This window comes from Emys orbicularis, chromosome 4, assembly GCF_028017835.1.
Source record: "Emys orbicularis isolate rEmyOrb1 chromosome 4, rEmyOrb1.hap1, whole genome shotgun sequence".
Classification (NCBI taxonomy): domain Eukaryota; kingdom Metazoa; phylum Chordata; order Testudines; family Emydidae; genus Emys; species Emys orbicularis.
Genome location: NC_088686.1, coordinates 73940274 through 73962772, shown reverse-complemented (window position 1 = coordinate 73962772; position 22499 = coordinate 73940274). Strand labels below are relative to the sequence as shown.

Below are 22499 nucleotides of genomic sequence, written 5' to 3'. Positions count from 1 at the left end.
GTGTCCTGGATGGAAGCTGGAGGCATGTAGGTAAGTGTAGCGGTCAGTAGGTTTCCGGTACAGGGTGGTATTTATGTGACCATCGCTTATTAGCACAGTAGTGTCCAGGAAATGGACCGCTTGTGTGGATTGATCTAGGCTGAGGTTGATGGTGGGATGGAAATTATTGAAATCATGGTGGAATTCCTCCAGGGCTTCTTTTCCATGGGTCCAGATGATGAAGATGTCATCAATGTAGCGCAAGTAGAGTAGGGGCGTTAGGGGACGAGAGCTAAGGAAGCGTTGTTCTAAGTCAGCCATAAAAATGTTGGCATACTGTGGGGCCATGCGGGTACCCATAGCAGTGCCGCTGACTTGAAGGTATATATTGTCCCCAAATGTGAAATAGTTGTGGGTGAGGACAAAGTCACAGAGTTCAGCCACCAGGTTAGCTGTGACATTATCGGGGATACTGTTCCTGATAGCTTGTAGTCCATCTGTGTGTGGAATATTGGTGTAGAGGGCTTCTACGTCCATAGTGGCCAGGATGGTGTTTTCTGGAAGATCACCGATGGATTCTAGTTTCCTCAGGAAGTCAGTAGTATCTCGAAGATAGCTAGGAGTGCTGGTAGCGTAGGGTCTGAGGAGAGAGTCCACATAACCAGACAAGCCTGATGTTAGGGTGCCAATGCCTGAGATGATGGGGTGTCCAGGATTTCCAGGTTTATGGATCTTGGGTAGCAAATAGAATGTCCCTGGTCGGGGTTCTAGGCATGTGTCTGTACAGATTTGTTCCTGTGCTTTGTCAGGGAGTTTTTTTAGCAGATGGTGTAGTTTCTTTAGGTAATCCTCAGTGGGATCAGAGGATAATGGCCTGTAGAATGTGGTGTTAGAGAGCTGTCTAGCAGCCTCTTGGTCATATTCCAATTTATTCATGATGACGACAGCACCTCCTTTGTCAGCCTTTTTGATAATGATGTCAGGGTTGTTTCTGAGGCTGTAGATGGCGTTGTGTTCAGCATGGCTGAGGTTATGGGGCAAGTGATGTTGCTTATCCACAATTTCAGCCTTTGCACGTTGACGGAAGCAATCTATGTAGAAATCCAGTCTGTTGTTTCGACCGTCCGGAGGAGTCCACGCAGAATCCTTTTGTTTGTAGTGCTGGTAGGGGGGATTCTGTGGGTTAGTATGCTGTTCAGAGGTATGTTGGAAATATTCTTTGAGTCGGAGACGTCGAAAGTAGGATTCTAGGTCACCGCAGAACTGTATCATGTTCGTGGGTCTGGAGGGACAAAAGGAGAGGCCCCGAGATAGGACAGACTCTTCTGCTGGGCTAAGAGTATAGCTGGAAAGGTTAACAATATTGCTGGGTGGGTTAAGGGAACTACTGTTGTGGCTCCTTGTGGCATGTAGCAGTTTAGATAGTTTAGTGTCCTTTTTCCTTTGTAGAGAGGCAAAGTTTGTCTTGTAAATGGCTTGTCTAGTTTTTGTAAAGTCTATCCATGAGGAAGTTTGTGTGGAAGGTTGGTTTCTTATGAGAGTATCCAGTTTTGAGAGCTCATTCTTAATCTTTCCCTGTTTGTTGTATAGGATGCTGATCAGGTGGTTTCGCAGTTTCTTTGAGAGTGTGTGACACAGTCTCTCAGCATAGTCTGTGTGATATGTAGATTGTAATGGATTTTTTACCTTTAGTCCTTTTGGTATGATGTCCATCTGCTTGCATTTGGAAAGGAAGATGATGTCTGTCTGTATCTGTACGAGTTTTTTCATGAAGTTGATGGATTTCCACTCCATACGGCTAAATGCAGTGCCTTGCATAATGACAGGTTTCAGAGTAGCAGCCGTGTTAGTCTGTATCCGCAAAAATAACAGGAGTACTTGTGGCACCTTAGAGACTAACAAATTTATTAGAGCATAAGCTTTCGTGGGCTACAACCCACTTCTTCGGATGCATATAGAGTGAACCATATATTGAGGAGATATATATACACACACATACAGAGAGCATGAACAGGTGGGAGTTGTCTTACCAACTCTGAGAGGCCAATTAAGTAAGAGGAAAAAAACTTTTGAAGTGATAATCAAGATGGCTCAGTACAGACAGTTTGAAGTGTGAAAATACTTACAAGGGGAGATAGATTCAATGTTTGTAATGGCTCAGCCATTCCCAATCCCTATTTAGCCCTGAGTTGATTGTGTCTAGTTTGCATATCAATTCCAGCTCAGCAGTCTCTCGTTAAAGTATGGGCAGTCAGCAATAGATTTAGAAGACCGACCCCTGCCTTAAAGGGGAAAGTGGCCATCATTAATTGGGGGATGGCGGAAGATCTGGCCTGTATTAACTGTGGGTAAATGGGTGGGGGGCATCAGCATTAATTTTGTGTGGGAAGCAAGGACCTGGCACAGATTGTGTAGCGTGAATGACATGAATCGTAGGGGGTTGGAGGTAGGGCTGTATGAATTAAATTAGGGGCAGCCTGGGATGAGAACTCCCCTCCTTCTGGCATCCTATGAGAAGTGTGGGCAAGGACTACCTCCTTCAAGCTTCCTAGCAGCCTGAGCGAGGACCTGGTCCCAAACGTGGAGCATGTGTGTTTTGTTGTACATCAAGCCATAAGAAAGAAATTATGTTTTAGAAGTATAAAAGCTATTTATAAGACTGTTTTCTCACTGTCTGAATCAAATAAGCCAATTTTGCCATCTGTAACAGGCCACCCTCCCACTCCACGCCAATTAAACTGTTACAGATGGCAAAGCTAGCTTATTTGATTCACACAATGAAAAAACATCTTTAAAAACATGTTTTATAATTAAAAGCAGTGTAATTTGTTGCCTATGGTACAATGTGCAACAGCGCACCGGTGTTCTACGTTTTGATAACTTGTCACATTTTGATGGCTTGTGTCACACACATTAGAACAGGGGTGGGCAAACTACGGCCCGGGGGCCACATCCGGCCCTTCAGACATTTTAATCTGGCCCTCGAGCTTCCTCCAGGGAGCAGGGTCGCGGGCTTGTCCCGCTCCGCGTGTGCTGTGGCTCCCGGAAGCAGCGGCATGTCCCTGCTCCAGCTCCTATGTGTAGGGGCATCCAGGGGGCTCCGCATGCTGCCCCCACCCCAAGTGCCACCCCCATAGCTCACATTGGCCAGAAACCGCGGCCAGTGGGAGCTGCAGGGATGGCACCTGCGGGCAGGGCAGTGTGCAGAGCCGCCTGGCCGCGCCTCCATGTAGCAGCCAGAGGGGGGACATGCCGCTGCTTCCGGGAGCTGCTTGAGGTAAGCACCGCCCAGATCCTGCACCCCTGACTCCCTCCCGCGCCCCAACCCCCTGCCCCAGCCCTGATCCCCCTCCTGCCCTCCGAATCCCTCAGTCTCAGCCCGGAGCACTTTCCTGCACACCAAACCCTCACCCCCAGCTGGAGCCCTCATCCCTTCCTGCACCCTAACCCCCAATTTCGTGAGCAGTCATGGCCTGCCATACAATTTTCATACCCACCCCTGCATTAGAAGGTTGAGAGGTTTGCCAGTGGCTCTTTTGGCAACTTCCCCCGCTGACCCCTCTGACTTTTTGAGTGCATTGGACAAGACCCAAAGGAAGAGGAGTTCCTGGTGAATTGTATTGTATTACCCATGTCCCTTCCAGATGGACTTTCCACAGCTGGGGGCCAGTAACCATGGTTCTTCTGACAGTGACTTGAACCCTATGTCTGTATATTTGAGAGTGATTCTAACCAACTATGTTTCAAACACTATTTGGGCTTTATTTACTTGACTTGAGGTCAGCTATAGAGCTGCCACCCACTATAGTGTTGTGCTACTAACCTGATCTCACACCATAAACTAAATACTTTGGGGCTGTACTTTATATTGCCAAAACAGTAGTGGTTTGTGACATTACTGTGAAATATGTCCTGCTGGCTTCTACATAGAGTACACTTACATTGTACATTAGGGAGTTCAGTCATCCACCAGCAGCAAGGAAAGGGAATAAAATGAGAGTAAAAATATTTGTGATGTATTATGGAGGATTCAGTGCCATTGGGAATTTTGTTTTATGTTTAGAATAGCCTGACTAGACAAATGGGTTATAAAATGCTACCTATTCCTATGAAAATATGGGCATTTGTCAGGAGAGTAACATAAGTAATACTCTGGTGCCTGGTAACGTTTTAATTTATCTCAAAACTCATTTCAATTGTCACCTGAGCTTTTGCAGACAACACTTTGCAAAGTTTACTCATTTCTTTTTTATGTTTTAATTGTATTACAAAGCTGGATTTTCAAAAGGGAAGGGAAATTTTACTGTATTTTGAAATTTTCATTCCCCTTCTCCCCCCGCCCCGCCAAAAAAAAAAATGATAAGTTGATCTGTCTCTAACTCCAACAACATTCTGCAAGCCATCTATTAACCAATCTATCCTAAATAAACTGAATTAATTAATATAGTAAACCTTCAAAGAAAGAGAAGAAAATGGGATGAGGTAGGGTGGTGAAAGTGTAGCTCTCAGTGAACAAACAAAAAGAAGGAAAGCCTGTAAGTAGGAAAAAGAAAAGGGAACCAACTAAAATGAAAGGATCAGCAAAGAATCCATCTGTTGTCTGGTAATTTGTAATTATTACATTAATGACTTCTGTTACTCTATGTAATAGCAGCTGGCAGACAACCTACCTGCTTTGTTGGTTGGCTATTTTTATATAATTCAAGTTAATCATTTGTTACATGAGCTTGCTGGAGCTAAGAATGCTATATGATTGATGTTTTTCTGCATACCTCGGAAATAAAGTAAATATAAACTACAACTCATTAACAACAGTATTTGTTATGGCATTATACATCTGTAATTTGTTCGAAGTATTCTGTTGATATAGTTACTCAAGCAGTTTATAAGCAACTGCAAACCCCAATAATAAGTGGAAACTTTTCTTCCTTTTTTAGCTAAGTCACTTTAGCTAAGTTACTTTATTATTTTTAGGTTGTTGAAGCTTGAGATATGTAGTCAGTCCCCTTCCTGTGAAAGGGAAAACCACAATTCCTTGAGCAATGTTATTTTGATATTATAAATTGTATACGTTGTGCCAAATATTCAGCCCAGGCTTAAGTCTACACATTTGTCAAGGGCTGAATCTGATCCAAAGAGCATAACATCAGTTAAAACAGAAAAATTAATATGTATAAGAAAAAACTATCTGTGTGTTTCTGTGTATATGTAAGTATATGTTTTTATATATTTCTGTTTGTGACGTGAGAAGAAAAAATGAATGTGTTTAAGTATAAAACTTTATGGGTGGATAAATTTAGAAACATGGATGAAAAGAAGGTTGATCAAACAATAGAAAAGTAGCTATCTACAGTGCATTTTTCTTGCAATTTTACTAAATTATTTGAACATATCAATGGCTACACCCTTGCCTTTGAAATCTACAATGGAAACTGTTTGCAAGCTGTAAGTTGACTTAAAGCTTACCTCCTTGATACTGTAATGATCCATGCCTATGTACTTAAATTCTAAGGTGATAACTGCCTTCAAATTCTGGATTTCATTTTCAGAAACAGAAGGAAGAAAAATTATTTTTACTTAGTAAACTAAGGAGCAGCAAATACTGGGCCTGATTCTGGAGTGACTCAGTTGGAATAAATGGAGTTACCGTGGTGTAAAATCTGTGTAAGAAAGAAGAGAATCAGGCCCACTCTTTTACTGGTGCATGAACAGGGCCCTCAACCCACCAGTAAAGTGATACAGTGGTGCACATATATGTGTTTAGTACTGTTTGTTCAATCACAGTTTGGGAATTAGTAACTATATACACCTCTACCTCGATATAACGCTGTCCTGGGGAGCCAAAAAATCTTATCGCGTTATAGGTGAAACCGCGTTATATCGAACTTGCTTTGATCCACCGGAGTGCGCAGCCCCGCCCCCCCGAAGCACTGCTTTACCATGTTATATCCGAATTCGTGTTATATCGGGTCGCGTTATATGGGGGTAGAGGTGTATCTAACATACTAGTTGTAAAAGTTATTAAACAAATTAAGTTAATCATATCCTTTTTAACTACACTGCATTGCTTTGAGGTCTAACAGAGAGCTAGTATAAAATGCTCTTTTGAAAACATAAACATTAACATACTTAAAGGATAACTTAAAACTATTGATCCTGAATAAGCTCTGTGAGAATTCTTATGAGCAGAAAGAAATACACACTCTTAAGGCATTCATCCCAATTTTAAGAGTGCTTTTAAAAAAGATTTTGGAAGAAATCAGCATAAAATCAACAACTAATCAGTTATGCGAAGGATAGTAAATTGACAAAAATATACAAAAAAAATTATAAATAGAAATTTTTAAATGTATGTAAATCCATTAAATTTACAATAAAAATAGAATGTGTGGTAGCATTCTTAATGTAAAGATTTCCATTCTTAATGGAAAGATGGTCTACTGTGCTAAGAAGAGATATTTGTACAAAGTAATGCCTCCTGAAATTATGAATCAAATCATTAGGCAGCTATAAAATGTGCTTTTAATATCTAAGAATTTATAATGCTTGGTATGTACAGCCTTATCTAAGGGTCACCACAGAGCTTCTCTCCCGAAGTCTTTAAATGCTGCATTAACTCTTTGGCATGCTCCTCTTCCTTCACGTAACCATTAGGCAGAGAAAACAATGAAGTAGGTGAAGAGCAAGCAAAAGAGAAGCCCAGGGACAGGCTCAATCTCCCTGTGATGCTTCAGATGGCCATGACATAGCAGGTATGGAGTCTAAGCCTGTGCCCAACTGCTCGAGTAACTGTCAAACTTGGGTTCTCTGGACAAAGCAACCTCATAAGGATAAGCTATCTACACCAGGTCCCTTAAATGCTTGGCTTCAGACAATCTGCCCTTCCTAACATTATTTTGGGCCAAAATTTCAAAAGGTCAAATTTGAATGGATTGTTTTGGGAAAAATTAGTGGGAAAGCCAAATAAAATAGATTGAAGTACTCTTAAGAAATAGAGATCTGAGTGCAGCTGTAGAGGCAGATAATTCTGAATAGTTCTCAGGAGGGAGGGTGATATTTAGCCTCCTCTCAGCAAAGGGTTTATCTATTTCCAAGAGTGGGTAGGGAAAAATCCATTATAGACTGTTGGATAGGAAAGGGAAAAAGATATGGTTGTATTGGTGCACAGAGTTACTCCCCTCTTGCAGTAAAACAACCCAAAATAACTTCTCATACTAAATATTTCATATACAAATTATATTTATGGAAAAAAGATGTCTGGGAATATGTAAGTAACAATGGATACAGCAAAGAACAAAACTTTGACAGAAAAAAATCTTATCCAGACTTTATGAACCCAAAAAGTATTTAATGGTCTATAATTTTAAACGTGCTTGGCATACCTTATTTAATGGCAGTTAAATTCAGTAGTTGTATAAGAAATTATTACATACTATAAATAGCCTTTAATTTAGATGATGTAAGATATAATCTCTTAAAAGTACAGAAAATTGTTTTAAAATTATTCTATCAAGCTTTCAGTGCATAATTTTTTTTGTGCAGAGCTGGACTATTTCAATAACTGGATTTTATGTTTATCAAGAATACAATCCAGTTTAAAACGTTGACTTTTACCACTTTGTTTAGCCATGTAGTATGTTTTATACTTGGTTTGTAGTAAGCTAGTTTGGAAAATAGTTTATTAATAAAGTGTTTGTTTTACTCTCTAGGCAGACTGAATTTTTCTTTTTAAATAATTCATGCATGTTCAATGAAATAGTGCTAACAAAGTTGGAAAAGAGCCAGAGGAAATCAAGAAAGAGCATTCTTACATTGAGAACTATTTTGGATGTCAGCCTTGACACTGAATGTTAGCATATTCTGACAGCCTTAGAAATGAAAACATAATTTAATATCTTAAAGGTGTATTATTTTATATTGGAATAGTGAAATATATGTGATCACTGTTCATGTTAACTGCTGAGAATGCACAAACAATTTTCATTCAGCTGGTGCTTGCTCCTTCATTTTAATGTGGGATGTACTATATTGGCATGACTTGTGTGTGATTTATGACACTTGTCACTTATTAACTCAGAGAAATATGCCTTTGTGTATATCTTGTCTTCAACTGTGCTTCTTCGTCCTTACTTATAGAACCCCAAGGATTGCAGCAAAGCCAAGAAACTTGTGTGTAATATCAACAAAGGCTGTGGCTATGGCTGTCAACTTCATCATGTTGTCTACTGCTTCATGATTGCATATGGAACACAACGAACACTCATTTTGGAGTCTCAGAATTGGCGCTATGCTACTGGTGGCTGGGAGACTGTCTTTAGACCTGTAAGTGAGACATGCACAGACAGATCAGGCACTACCACTGGACACTGGTCAGGTAAGACTTAATGAACAAGTCTCAAATAATTTTCCTTTCGCCTTTCGCTGTGTCTGCATTACAGGACTATATCATAACCTGTTTTTTGACTGTTAAGTATTGAGTAATAACTAACTATGATTGCAATTTTATGGATCATTATTTTTCCCTTCATTGTATTGTAATAGAACACTAGTATCCTCTCTTAGAGGATCCTGCTACATCAGCAGGGAATTTTTATGAAAAACAGTTCCAAATCCAGACCAAAATCCTTGAACAGTATATAAAGTTACATTGGGTGGCAGATTAGGATCTCATTTTTGTGAGGGAATAGCAATGGTACTAAAGAGACGCAAGTGCTAAAGTATATAATCATACTGAAGGAAGTATGAAATATAAATACAAAAAAGCATATAATACATATTCATATGCCAACAGAAACAATAATAAAACATAAATTCTTACTATGAATCAAATAGACTAGTAAAAACAGTAATTGGTGCCCATGTAGCAAGATAATGTGTTTATTTTTATTATTTAGGGCAGGAAATTAATCCATTATTTTATTTAAACAAATGCTTACAGAAGGAACATGGGGATTTTGCCATTGGGCAGTAATAGAGAGTCTGACACGTATATACAGAAAACTGAGGGGGTGGAATCATTTTTTCTAGTGAAACCTCACTGTCAACACCTAGCTGAGCTATGAAAATAATTGTACAGGAAAATTCCAAAATCACATTAGCTTGCATTTTGAACATTTGCCAAAATATTTGTATAAATGTACAATCCCATCAAATTAGTATGAAGGAGCCTATTGCAGATGATTGGAAGTATGTCCGCCTTTTCCTCAAAGTCTAGGCTGAATATTGGCAAGAATTTTAACATCCAGCTCCCTGTTGTTTGAGTATCTTTTATGTGAATGATTGTTTCCAAAAGTATTTAATAGATTTTAGATAATCTTTCTCTATTATTAGATATATTAAATATTGTTTCTTCAGAGTTATCTGATCATTTAAGCACTGTTGTCTTGTAAATGCATATGAGTTTGGAAATATTGGAAGAAATGTATGAGAAAGACAGTTTGGAATCTGGCCCACTGTGTCTTTAATAGATCAAAGGAACATAGCTGATGATTCTGATATAATCAAACTAGATTAATCTAGTGAGATCCGAAAAGTCTCAGTTGCTATACAAAGATATATGATTCCCAGGGGAAACAGTGGATTATTACAAAAGGGAGACAAAGAGAAAGGGAGTGGAGGGTATTAAATAGTTTTGGAAATTATTGTCCATATAATCATGGTGGTGAGTAAATAGGTTAATTACTGAGTGGGTAAAGAGTGGATAAACCTAGACTATGGAAGAAGGGAAATATATTCAAATGCTATATCTGGGATTTGTAGTTGTTCTGTAGAGATCTTATGTTTTGGGGGGCAATTTCTGTGCCAGTCAGCTGATGGACCTAGCTGTGCTGCATAGTAGAGCGTTAAATTTGGAAGGCCAAACTGCCTTTGAATTTGTTACCTGTCCAAATATATTTTAATATATGATTCTGGAGTTTTGTTAAATAGAATTGGAAAAGATACTAGAAGCACTTAAAGGTAGCTAATATGGGTTCATGTTAATGGTGTTTAACTGAAAAAATGACAGGTTTAAGAAATTCCAGTTAGGCAAATGTTTATTAAAATGAATAGCAAAAGGGGCATCATTTAATTTAAATAGTTCCAAATAATTGTTGTCGTTGCTTCAGTACTTTAGGAGGGACTACCATAAAGATAAACACAAAAAGTAAGGTGTCATCTGCATATAATGCTATCCATAGATCAGTACACCTAACTTTTATTCAGGTAATATGATTGCTGGACCAGAGATTCCATAGTAAGAATAAACACTAAGGGAGTTAAAAACAGTCCTGCATTGTACCACATCTCAGGCCAAAGCTTTAGGTTCATTAGCATTAATAAAGAACTTTGTCTGTTGATACATACATGGTATGTTAGTCATGTCCAAGTAAGGAGTTTTGGTCCAGTTACCATCTGCTCAAAGGCAGAAAAGGAAGGATTGATATTTTTATTATCTATTTTAGAGTAGCTCTAGAGACCCACAAAAGGATTGTGGCCCCACCATCGCGGTCACTGTTGTTGAATTTCATTCACATATATCATTATCCTTTTGAAAAGATATTACATTAGCTGGGGTGATAAATAAAATTATTTTGAATACATTTCAAGCTTATCTGGATACGTTGATGGATCAGGGATCTCTCTCTGAGCTAATATCCATTTCGCTTCTAAAAATACTAGTTAACAACAGAATTCAGAACAGAAGTATTGAAATAAATGTATCTTCTTATTGTTGCCAAGATTCCAGGTTTTCTCAAGATGATGTCTTTGTCAAGAAGTTCAGTAATTTGGCCAGTATAGGACTTGATTGACCTCTTTCTGTCTGTGAAACAGCAGGTACTTGCAGTGCCTGAAATGAAGGCTTCAGATCCAGTTAGGACCTTTAAAAGATTTTCTCATGCACAGCCAACCCATTTTTCTTGCGTAAACTTTTGGATGAACTACATACACCAACACTCATAGAGGCAGCTCACTGGTGAGAAGTTTGTGTGCACAACTATTCCCCAGGTATACATTTATGAACTGCATCACAAAGCCAGTGTTCTACCAGTGTCTGACAGAAGCAGCTCACAGTATCTCTTTTCCCATGTTCACAGGGAAAGTCTTTGGATCCTGTATTTGCAGGTATTCATTTCCTGTTTATTCTCTCTCTCTCTCTCTCTCTCTCTCCTTCTCCACCCTCCCTCCTTTTCTGTCAGGCATTCTGACCCACAGATCTTGGTGGGGGAGTGGTCTGAAAGCAGGCAAGTACAGTAACTCCTCACTTAACGTTTGTAGTTATGTTCCTGAAAAATGTGACTTTAAGCGAAACAATGTTAAGCGAATCCAATTTTCCCATAAGAATTAATGTAAATGAGAGGGTTAGGTTCCAGGGAATTTTTTTTCACCAGACAAAAGACTATATTATATATACACACACACAGAGTATAAGTTTTAAACAAACAATTTAATACTGGTACACAGTGATGATGATTGTGAAGCTTGGTTGAGGTGGAGGAGTCAGAGGGTGGGATATTTCCAGGGAATGCCTTACTGCTAAATGATGAACTAGCAATTGGCTGAGCCCTCAAGGGTTAACTCTCACACTCTACTGTACAAGGCAGCAGGAAAGGAGGGAGGGCAGACAGAGACACACACCCTGTGTGTGTGTGTGTGTGTGTGTGTGTGTGTGTGTGTGAGAGAGATAAGTATGAAGAGTGGGGTCAGAAGTAGACTGCCTTGTTAATTAGATCAGCAAGCTGAGACCCAACCGCAGCTGCTGCTGCCTGGAAGCTCCCTCTGTCATGTGTCCCCCCTGCTCTATGGAAGATGGGGTAAGCGGAGTGCAGGGGCAGGGGGACACCCTGACATTAGCTCCCCTCTGCCTTCCCCACACACAGCAAGCAGGAGTCTCGGGGACCAGCTCCAAGGCAGAGGGCAGGAGCAGCACGTGGCAGTGGGGGGAGGGACAGCTGCAATTGCTAGTCTGCTGGGCAGTTGCTGCACAGGGAACTTAGGGGAGCGGGGAGCTGATACAGGGAGCTAATAGGGGGGCTGTCGGTCCACCCTGGTTCCAACCACCCACCAGCTAGCTCCACTGGGCTGCTCTTCCTGCAAGCAGTGGACAAAGCAGGCGGCTGCCAAACGACATTAGAAAGGGAGCATTGCACAACTTTAAACGAGCATGTTCCCTAATTGATCAGCAACGTAACAATGAAACAACGTTAACCGGGACGACTTTAAGTGAGGAGTTACTGTATGGCTAGTTCTGTCTGCCAGTACTTGTCTTCTCTGGCACTGGGCCTTTGGAGAATTGGGCCTATGCCAGCTCTTCTCAACAGGCAGTGCTGTATGTTTCAGAAGGTTTCTGAACCAACCACTGAACTCAAAGATTACAGTCTGGGGGAGATAACTGAGATCTTTTGAGAGTGATGATTTCCTGAGTAGACACTGTTCAGTAGGCTCTCCTACATAAGAAGGACCTCCAGGCATTCCTCCTTTCATTAGAGGTTCAGCAGCCAGAATCTTTGAACAACCAGTTCATCCTCATGTCTTGTGTCTTCAAATCTCTGAAATGGGTGGAACAGAACCAGACATCATTCTCTTCTTTGTAAATACAGTTGAGCTTTGAAAGTCATTTACTGGGCTTGTGACATAATTTGTAGGCTCTTACTGGGAGCAGTTGGGTGTCAGATTTCACCAGTGATCTGCCTACATGAGGGCTGATGGTTATGGTCAATCCAATAGTTTTTTTTCCAGACAAACAGATTTTCTGTTATGAGAACACTATTTACAGGCAAGAATAAACTAACTGTTCTACAGGTGTTTCAGGTCACTGCCCCCATGCACACTAATTATGTGCTTAATAGTTTTCTTAGATTATTTCTAAATTGATTCTATTATAGGCAGAGTCCATAAGTTGCAAGACTTTCTCAGTAGTCTGTGATAACATGGTATGCAGGGTTTTCAAAAACCCAAAGCAGTGGTAACTTTACTGTTTCTCTCCAGGCAGTGTAAGGAATAAATCAATGGAGGCACAGCTCATCCATCTGATAAATAATTGGCACAAGCAAAAGTGCTTTCACCTAATGAAACAGTAGTTTTAGATCACACACACACACACACACACACACACACACACACACACACACACACACACACACACACACACACACACACACACACACACACACACACACACACACACACACACACCGGTTGGACTAGGGTTTAGAGCATTTCAAAACATTTATAGTTACCCAAAAAGTCTGAAATGGTTCCACGGGATCAGCAGCCAGGCTTCTGAGGGGCTCCTCCTTCCGTCTGACTGCTATGTGGTGTTTGGTTTTCAGCTGCCAGTGGCTGAACATACAAAATTGCTGAGTGCAGTACTGTCAAATACTGGGGTATATGCAGGAATGTCAATTCTAGGGTAACACAGCCATCTCCACAACATCAATACAAACCTCACTGTGAGAGGTACAAAGTGAGTCTTCAGTGACTATTTGACTTACTGTAGACATTTTTTGAGAGATCTGCTATTTTTCCAAAGATGAAACAGTATTGCCTGTTGAATTTTGACTAGTAACATTTGAAAATCTTTGCAGGTAATTGCACTGGTTGGTAATTAAGTTGGTTAGGCAGGCTCTGATCTGGAGAATTTGCCTGTGCAGAAGTTCAGCACAAGGCCTATGTCAATCCAGACATAAATAGGATTTAAGTGGTGGATAGGCTTGCACATGTACTCTGTACAGGGATAAATTTGACATGGATGTCATTGCTCCTACTGTTCCTTCCATAGAAAAGGTTTTCAAAACGTTTTTCTGCCTGCAAGCTACCTATCATCTTGGTGACTTTGAATGAGGTTTAAATGTATCTTTTTATTTTGCCAGAGTGAGAGACAAAGAAAAGAAAGGAGAAATTAAAAACAAAAACAACTGCACTGTACAGAAGAGCAGGGAGCAGCACCTACTTTTGCAAAAAAATCACAAATCTGTAGATTAGGAAGTCAGTCTGTGTCTACTGTGGACAATATAGAACAGTTTTTAATCTGTGTTCCCCGTATTTTAAGTGCCTGAGCAATAACATCAGCTTGATAATCAGCAATCTGTGAAAATTTAGGTAAGGAGGGGTGAAACATGGCAATTGCCATATTGGATAAGGTCCATGGTCAACCGAGTCCAGTATTCTGTCACCAGCAGTGGCCAGTACTGGTTGCTTCAGAGGAAGATTTAAGAAACCAAGAAATAGGCGGTCATGAGATTTTAAAAAATGTTTGCTATTATAACTCTGGATATTATTTAAACCCATATAAATGTCTAATCCTATTTGAATCCTGCTAAACCCTTGTCCTCTGTTATATCCTGTGGCAATGAGTTCCACAGGCTTAATTGTGCATTGTGTGAAAACATTCCCTTTTATGAGTTTTGAACTTTCCACTTTTTTATTCCATTGAGTGTCCCATGGTTCTTGTGTCATGAAACAGGGTGTTTTATCTTCTCAATATCATTCACTATTTTGTGTATTTTATCATATCTCCTCTTATTTATGTACCATGTGTAGGGTAAACAGTCCCAGTCTTTCCAAGGTAGGAGGGGAGGAAAGGGAGTAGAAGAGGAAGGAAGATGGATAGTGAGGGAGGCAGAAGCCAGCTACTTAGTGGGTGGCCCCTATGGGATTGTTAATATATCCAAGTTCTTCTTCAAGTGCTTGTCCATAACTGTTACCCACCTACCCACAAATCTGACCTGAAAATGTTACCCCTTTTGCATTAGCTAGTTGGTTTCTCTAGAAATCAGACTGCAAGATCCACTGGCAGTTTTAGCCACTTTGGGAGACAACTCAGCAAATATCCAGGGAGCTGCTTCAACTAGGGGAGACAAACAAAAAAACAAGTTTCTGCTGCATCAGTGCCACGAAGATGATGGCTTGTTGATTTTAATTTGTAATTATAAAGGTGCTGTTTTGAGTTGTGTGCTTGGGAGTCCAATCTCCCTGCTTTCTACACTTAGCTAGCCATTGTGTAACCTCTCACTCTCCTTTCTTTTATCTGAATTTTGACTGAAATTCAGTCAGTCCACATAGGAATTGATCTAATGCCAGTGAAGTACATAGAAAAATTCTTATTGACTTCACTGAGCTCTGTGCAGTTGGGGAGGTGAAATCTGTGCCCACTTCGATTGAGTCTGCAGTGCCAATCCTGCCATAGCTGCTAACAAATATTTACATGGTATGTTATAGTCATATAATCTATGTAAATGTAAGTATCATAGGAGTTTGCAGGACCAGGACTTTGGAAGATAATTTCCATAGGAATTGGTGGGTTGATTGCTTTACCTTAAATCTTTTTCAAGATGTAGAAAAACCTCACTTGTTAATGTGAATTGTTTTTGTAGCACTCAAAAATGTGTTAGTGTATTACGGCTACATAAGAAGATTCCTTCCCTTGCAAAGCTTGCAATCTAAACAGACAACATTGAGTTAATAGACATGTGAAGTGGGTGAAGAAAAGGATGAAGCACAAGACTATATTTTAAAAAAACAACCTCTTTTTCTGTTTGCATTTTTTTAGTATTTGAAAACTTGGGGAGTAATAGAGTGATTTATACATAAACTGGGTATGGGTTTGTACTTTTTCTAATTCTTAAGCATAGGATTGGATTTTTGGAATAAATTGTGCCATTTATAATATTTTTATTTTAGCCTAGGAAATATGTATGTGTTGCATATTTGACCAGTTGTGTTCAATAAGAAAAGGGACTTTCAGATAACAGAAAAGAACTCCAAATGTTTTAGGAATCCTTGTCTTTTCAGTTCTCTAATGACATACCCTGTTCCAGCTAAAACATTTACAAAAACCTGATAGGAAGCATTTGGATAAGACGATTGCTTGTAAAAGTTCCAGTTTAAATCTACCAGTGTTGAAATGACATATGTTTAAAAGATATTTAGATTTACAAAGAGAATGTCTCCCTTAGAACAAATGACATCTTGTGCACGATTTCTCTGAAATATGTAAACAATTCCCCAAAACATGTTTAGTGAGACTATTTAGCTTTTAAGGAGTTTTCTAAATATACCATTGGAAAGATACAAAAGAATGATCACAGCTGTAAATGTGTTTACACTCACTATGTACATAGAATGTGCGTATTCAGGATAAAATTATGTAGTACTACCTTATAACTATTTTATAACCTAGTATATGCAGGGATGGTACCATGGCCTATTACTAATGTTGCCAAATAATCAGCACTCACGTCATGCTAGAACACTCCAAAATACCATTACATCTCTTTTTTAGGAGCCAGAACACTGTTTTCTGGACTTCTGCCAGTCCCAACCCAGGTGGCTCCTTTCCTTCCCCAGCTATAGAGTCTGCCAATCTGGTCAGTTCCAAGCTCGGGTGGGAGGTGCTCAGCAGTGGGTCAGCCTGTAGGGAGCCGGGATGCTTCTGCCAGGACCAGGCAGGGGAGCACAGGGGCTGGAGCCACTGGGAACAACAGGGTAAAGGAGCAGCCCCTCCTCAGAGAGCAGGCGCAAGGCACAGATGGTGGGAGGCAGGGATGGGATGGGCTCTGCAAGGAGTCTCCCCCTGCTCTCTTTGGCCTCTCCCAACTTCCTCACTGCCCCTGTCTTCCTCCCTGCTCCCCTCTGCCCCTTCCAGAGGTCTCCCAGTGCCCTGATTCCAGCACTTCTTTTTTGCCAGTAGTTCCTATTATTAGGTGGTGCTGGACAAATTTATTAGTGCAATTGTACGATGGGGTTGCTTGTGATGAAAGGGGGCAGGGCTCAGCAGCCTTGGGGCTCACTCCCATTTTATGTCTTCTGTTCCGAAAAACTCATGCTTCAGGTTTTCAGCCAGTCACCTGCAGGGAGTAAAAAAGAGACTCCGCCACCGCAGTATTCTGGGTTTTTTTTTAATCTCCTTCCTCTGAAGTTTCAGAGGTGGCCACAGCTGGAGATGGGACATTGGACAGGGAGGTCCAGGGCTCTGAGATGGCCCCAAGCATTCTCTCTCTCTCTCTCAGATGCTTGGATGGCTGTTTCTTCCTCACATGCTCAGGGTCTAACTGATAGCCATACTTGGGGTTGGGAAGGAATTTTCCCCAGGTCAAGTTGGCAGTGACTTTGCGGGGGTTTTGCCTTCTTCTGCAGTGTGTGGATGGGGGTCCCTTGCCAGGATTATCTGTCTATATCTCACATAATCATTTCCCCGCCATTGCACAGGCCTTGGACACTGGTGCACCTCGGTCTCTGCTATTCTCTGCCTGTGGCACTTACCGAGTCCCTTGTGGGCTGTAATATCAATATGTATCTTGCCATTTGACCAGGGCTGCTCTCATCAGCTTGAGTTTGAGTTTCATCAAACTACCAGTTTGAGTTTCAAGGTTATGGGCATGCAACACATCCATCCATGAAAGACCGACCTTCTAGGACGGCCTATGGCAAACACTCACATTTTAGACTAGATTCTATTCTAATCTTGTGAGAAGGCAAGAGCACTGAGGAAGATTGTCACAGATGCTTGTATGTTGCACTATTTCCAATTTTGGCTTTAATATGAATCTTCAGTGGGTGCTTAATTACCAGTAAATTTGAAGGATGACCTCACTGGATTGCCAAAAATCTGTGTTCTCATTTTATGCTACTCCAAATTTCTGTTTGTAGTTTCATTTTTTTACTCATCCATCTCCTTTTTTCAAGTAAACATTGCATGAGACTGAAATTCAGAATCATGGAGAAAGGTAGTATGATTGTATGCAAACACACACACACACATCCTCTATTTTGAAAAAAAAAAAAAAAATTAACCATTTTGAAAATTGCGTTAAATTGTATAAACTATATTCTTCTAGCCATTTGTATTCTTCATACAATGTTCTATAGGACCGTGTTGTTTATAATTTACAGTAAATGACATAGAATTATGGTTTTATTAAATTGTGCTTCTTCCAATCACTACAAGTACTGTTTAAAATTGTACATTTATCTTCATGCTAATGAATTGGACTGTCCCTTTTAAACACCTTTAATTTAGATTAACAATCATTTTAATATTTCTAAAGCTTATTGTGACTGATATTTTTTAGATAGTAATCTATTGTCAGAAGAATTAACAAGTTTATGTGAATTAAGAGGACTTGTTTTTAAAACACAATAGCAGTCTTTTTTTCTATTTATGTATACTATCCATGTGTGCATATTTCAGCAAAACTAATTAGCATGTTTCTAAAATTAAGGGAAATAGAGTGAATTCTAATAAGCTGTTTGACATTAATCTGTTAGTTACAATAAATTAACTACATCTGTCATTGTTCTGATTTGTGCAATGAATCTTGGGATATTTCCCTTAGCATCTGTGCTATGAATTAAAATTGTTCTTATGAACTTGACATGATATGCCTGCAAGTGGAACTGGGTTTTTCTAGCTCAGATATGTCATAAGAATAGAAATTATATTGTGCATTTGTGCCAAATACAGTAGTTACCTTATACCCAATTACAATTTTAATTTTTCTTTTCTTCCTTTATTTCTCACAAACTTTCTTATACTATCATTCTACATACAATTTCTCTAAATAACTGGAAAAGAACAGACTTCCTTGTGTAAATTGTTTTTCATTTTTAAATCACACATTATATGCAGATACATTGTTAACAGGTGACTGTCCATGACAGGATAATTCAGGGCTATACTGAGCAGTTAGTTATTATATTGATATAAAGAGTCAAATAATTACAAATAATCTATATAGAGATTGTACTACTAAAGAGACACTATTAACTTTGTTTTAGGCCCGAAATAACGATTTGGGCCCAGATAACATAAGCACTAATGCATGTGCATAACTTTAAACGTATCAGTAGTCCTGTCAAAAATCGTCTGGGACATTGTGCATTCATATTGTTAACTAATAGGCTATAATGCTACATTATCAATATAACCTATTAGAAAGGCTCAGCCATTACACAATTTTCCTGATTGATTTACGATGCACAGACCACTGTGGAGGATCTACCTTTTGATGGGCAAGGTTTTTTTAGTTCCCCCACTGACAGCTGGGAGAAAATGAGAGAGACAAGGCTAGATTACCTAATGCAGAAGAAGAAAATCCAGATACTCTCATACTTCCAATTCCAAAGGCAGAATCCATCTTTGTGCCCAAGGCTGAAGTCTGTGCCAAAGATTAAACCTCCTAAAACTTCTTATCAGGTAGCAGAAATGTTCTATCATTCCATTTCAGAGGATTTTCAACATCAGAACAGTCTTGGATTCTGCGCAAGCCAAAGCCCTCAACTCAGAGGAAAGACTGTTGGAAACTATGTCAAACCATTCAACGTTTAAGAAACAGCTTGTGTCAGCCAGTGATATTTTACTTCAAGCTGATAAGCCCTTATGGCTTTGACAATTTATGTGACTCCATTTGCCTGGTTGAGGATACCTCTCAATTACACACCAAATGTGGATGTCCCTGTTAGATATTAGAAAAGTTTCTTACTATAAGGGTAATTAAGCTCTGGCATAGGCTTTCAAGGGAGGTTGGGGAATCCCCATTATTGGAGGATTTTCAGAATAGGTTAGACAAACACCTGTCAGGGATGGCCTAGATTTACGTGATCCTGCCTCAGCTCAGGGGAGTTGGCCTTGATGACTTCTAAGGGTCCCTTCCAGCCCTATATTTCTGTGATTCTTTTAACTGTGCCTCCAAACATGCTCCAGTGACTTCACTGGTTGGAAATCTGACAATGTCCTGAAAATGCTGTTTTTCTCTTCTCTATCTTGAGCAGCAGTCATCAAGTCTGATGCCTTAGACAAAGGCTTGGAAATTCACTGGCAAAACCTGCATACTTGGCAGCTGGAACCCCTAGGAGTTGCAGCTCCATATCAGTGTATTAGAGATGTGTGCTATAAAATGGCTTCTGGATATTTCCTCCCACATTTCTGAGATCAAGTAGTCTGGGTCATTAGAAACAACATTACTGCAGTGTTCTATGTCAACAAACAGGGAGGAGTCCACTTAAGATCACTTGTCTTTCTATCTGAGCCAATCGAGGCAATTCAGGGCCCTCCCCATGCGATGGCAACCACCATCTCCCCATCCCCTTTGAGTTGTGGTGGCATTGGCAGAGACATGGGGATTCCCCTCCCTTCCAGAGCAGCAGGTGTGGTGACGGGAATTCTCAGCTTTATAGAGAGAGTGAGGTGGCAACAAATGAACACCCCGTTATTTCCCCAGCAGCCAGTGTGTATCTGGTTGGTTGGATAGGCTGGGTCTGCTGCACTTTTTTCTTCCTGCCACACACAGCATCCTCTGCTGGGATAGTGATGGTAGGAAGCCCACAGAGCATTGGGTCTTGGAATTAAGAACCCATTAAGATGAAGATATCTGTTCACTCTTCTCAGAGTCAATGTTTCATACTGTCTGTAGTCTCAGGCAGATATCCCTACATTGGTTATGGTCAGGTCACATTTTCGAAGTTTTCTTTACAACCCTTGCAGCCAGAAACTTGCTTTTTAAAAAAATGAAAGCATAACTTGTGATGTAATCATATGACTTCAGGAGCACGGGATCTAGCACAGGTCTACAGGGCCTACGCCTTAATCCTTTCTTGTTTTCTCTCTTACCCTGCCCCTGAAAAGATAAGAGACAGAGAAGTAGGAAGGAAACAGTGTATGGAGGGAGAGAATGGTGTATGAAAATCTAAGAGTGAAAAATGGACAGCAAAATCTACAAAAATACAGGGGAAAAGCAAATAAAAAAATAAAAGGAGAGAAAAAGGAGGCTGAGGTATAGTGCACGAAAACAGATGAGAACTGACATCCACACCAGTGTGGTGGTATAAGGGAAAATGGAGAGAGACACTGGTACATTATGAGTGAAAGGGTAGGCTCCACGCCAGAGTGGTTGGAATTCAATAAGATCACTTGAAAAAACAGTTACACAAAACAAAGTTTTCAGAAGTTTTATTGAAAGGATGACTTTACCACTTAAAATGCAAACTAACTAGCTCCCTTTCATATGTATAATCCAAGGTGAAAGATTTTGGACTCTATAGATATAACAGATTAGTTTCTACTTTTGTTACTGCCAATCAGACAGCAAGAAATCAGAATAAATCAACAATACAAACTTAATTCAAAAAAACCAGTCAGTTCTATAGATTTCACTGCAAGAAATCAACAAAATTGCATTTTACATAAATAGTATCTGTTTCATAGAAATAACAAGTCATTCCTGACAAAGTGGTTAGAATTATTCAAGCACAGAATTCAATTAAAGATTTTGTATTAATCCAATAAAGCTCTTAAACGTAGTTACTATAATTAATTAAGCAATCTTGCTTTACAGTTACTGTATGAGGTTTAATGTTTCTCTTTCTCACACCCACTATCCTCACTGTCCTTTGTGGCAGTTTGCAAAAAAAAGTTTGTCAGGCTCTAGCTTTTATGTTTTTTATCTGTATTAGAAATTGGATTTTGTTACTTACATCTGTTAATGCGAGTGTTGATGTAGTCTTAAGAGCAGGCACTTGGTAGATGCTAGTGTGTGAGATACCTTGACAAAATGGTGAATAGGTGGTCTGAGATGTAGTCGTTTTCTGGCTTCTGTTCTCCCTCCCTGAGGTTGGTTGACTTTTAAGGTCTGGTTACTGAAACCTTTCTACCTAGGTTTTCGTAATCTAGGTTTGGTGCATGAAGACCTTCTATGAAAGTAAACATAAAGATCTCTTTTGGAAAGCAATAGCTCAGAAAAGGACTTAATGGGCCTGGTGGATACAAAGTGGTGGCCAAGTGAGCAAATGGGATCCTTGAATGTATAAACGGGAGAATATCAAACAAAAGTAAGGGGGGGGCGATATTACCATGGGATAGAGCATTAGTGAGACTGGAATACTGTGTCCAGATCTGGTGTCCACACACTGACAAATTGGAAAGGGTTTGGTAAAAAGCTGCCACAATGATTTGCAGTCTGGAAAGCCTCTCTTACAGTGAGAGACTAAAGAACCTCAATCCACATAGTTTAACACAGAGAGGGTTAAGAGGTGACTTGATCACATTCTGTCTACAGGAGGAAGAGATTTCTGATAGTAGATGGCTCTTTAATTGAGCAGACAAAGGCATAACAAGATCCAATGGCTGGAAGATGAAGCCATACAAATTCAGACTAGAAATAAAATCCATTTTTTATAGTGAAGGTAATTAATCATTGGAACAACTTACATAGGGATGTGGTGCATTCACTTGAAGTCCTTTAATTAAGATCGGATGTCTTCCTAAAAATGTATGATGCTTTGAGGAATATATCCATGTCAGTTTGAGTTCCTTCTTGTTTTGTGAAATATTATTTATGGGTGTAACAATCATTGTGAATTTCATCATCCATTTGGTAACAGGAACATGACACACAGTGAACAGACTATGCCTGGAAAGGTGTAACAGAAGTGTCAAAGGGCTATCAACAATTGAATAGCTCTGCCCTGGTAGAACAGTTGGATTGCTGCTGGCAGAACCATTGATTTTTAATGACTCTTTGCCCAGCAATCCCACATGGGATTGG

General features: G+C 39.9%; 1 protein-coding gene across 1 annotated transcript in view; it reads left to right on the top strand.

Annotated features, from left to right (window-relative positions):
* Window positions 1-22499, top strand: part of FUT8 (fucosyltransferase 8) — a 282501-nt gene that overhangs the window by 216129 nt on the left and 43873 nt on the right. Inside the window, exon 10 of the mRNA XM_065402719.1 lies at window positions 8116-8353. Coding sequence (XP_065258791.1) covers window positions 8116-8353 — 238 coding nt within the window. The remainder of the gene's footprint in view (window positions 1-8115; window positions 8354-22499) is intronic.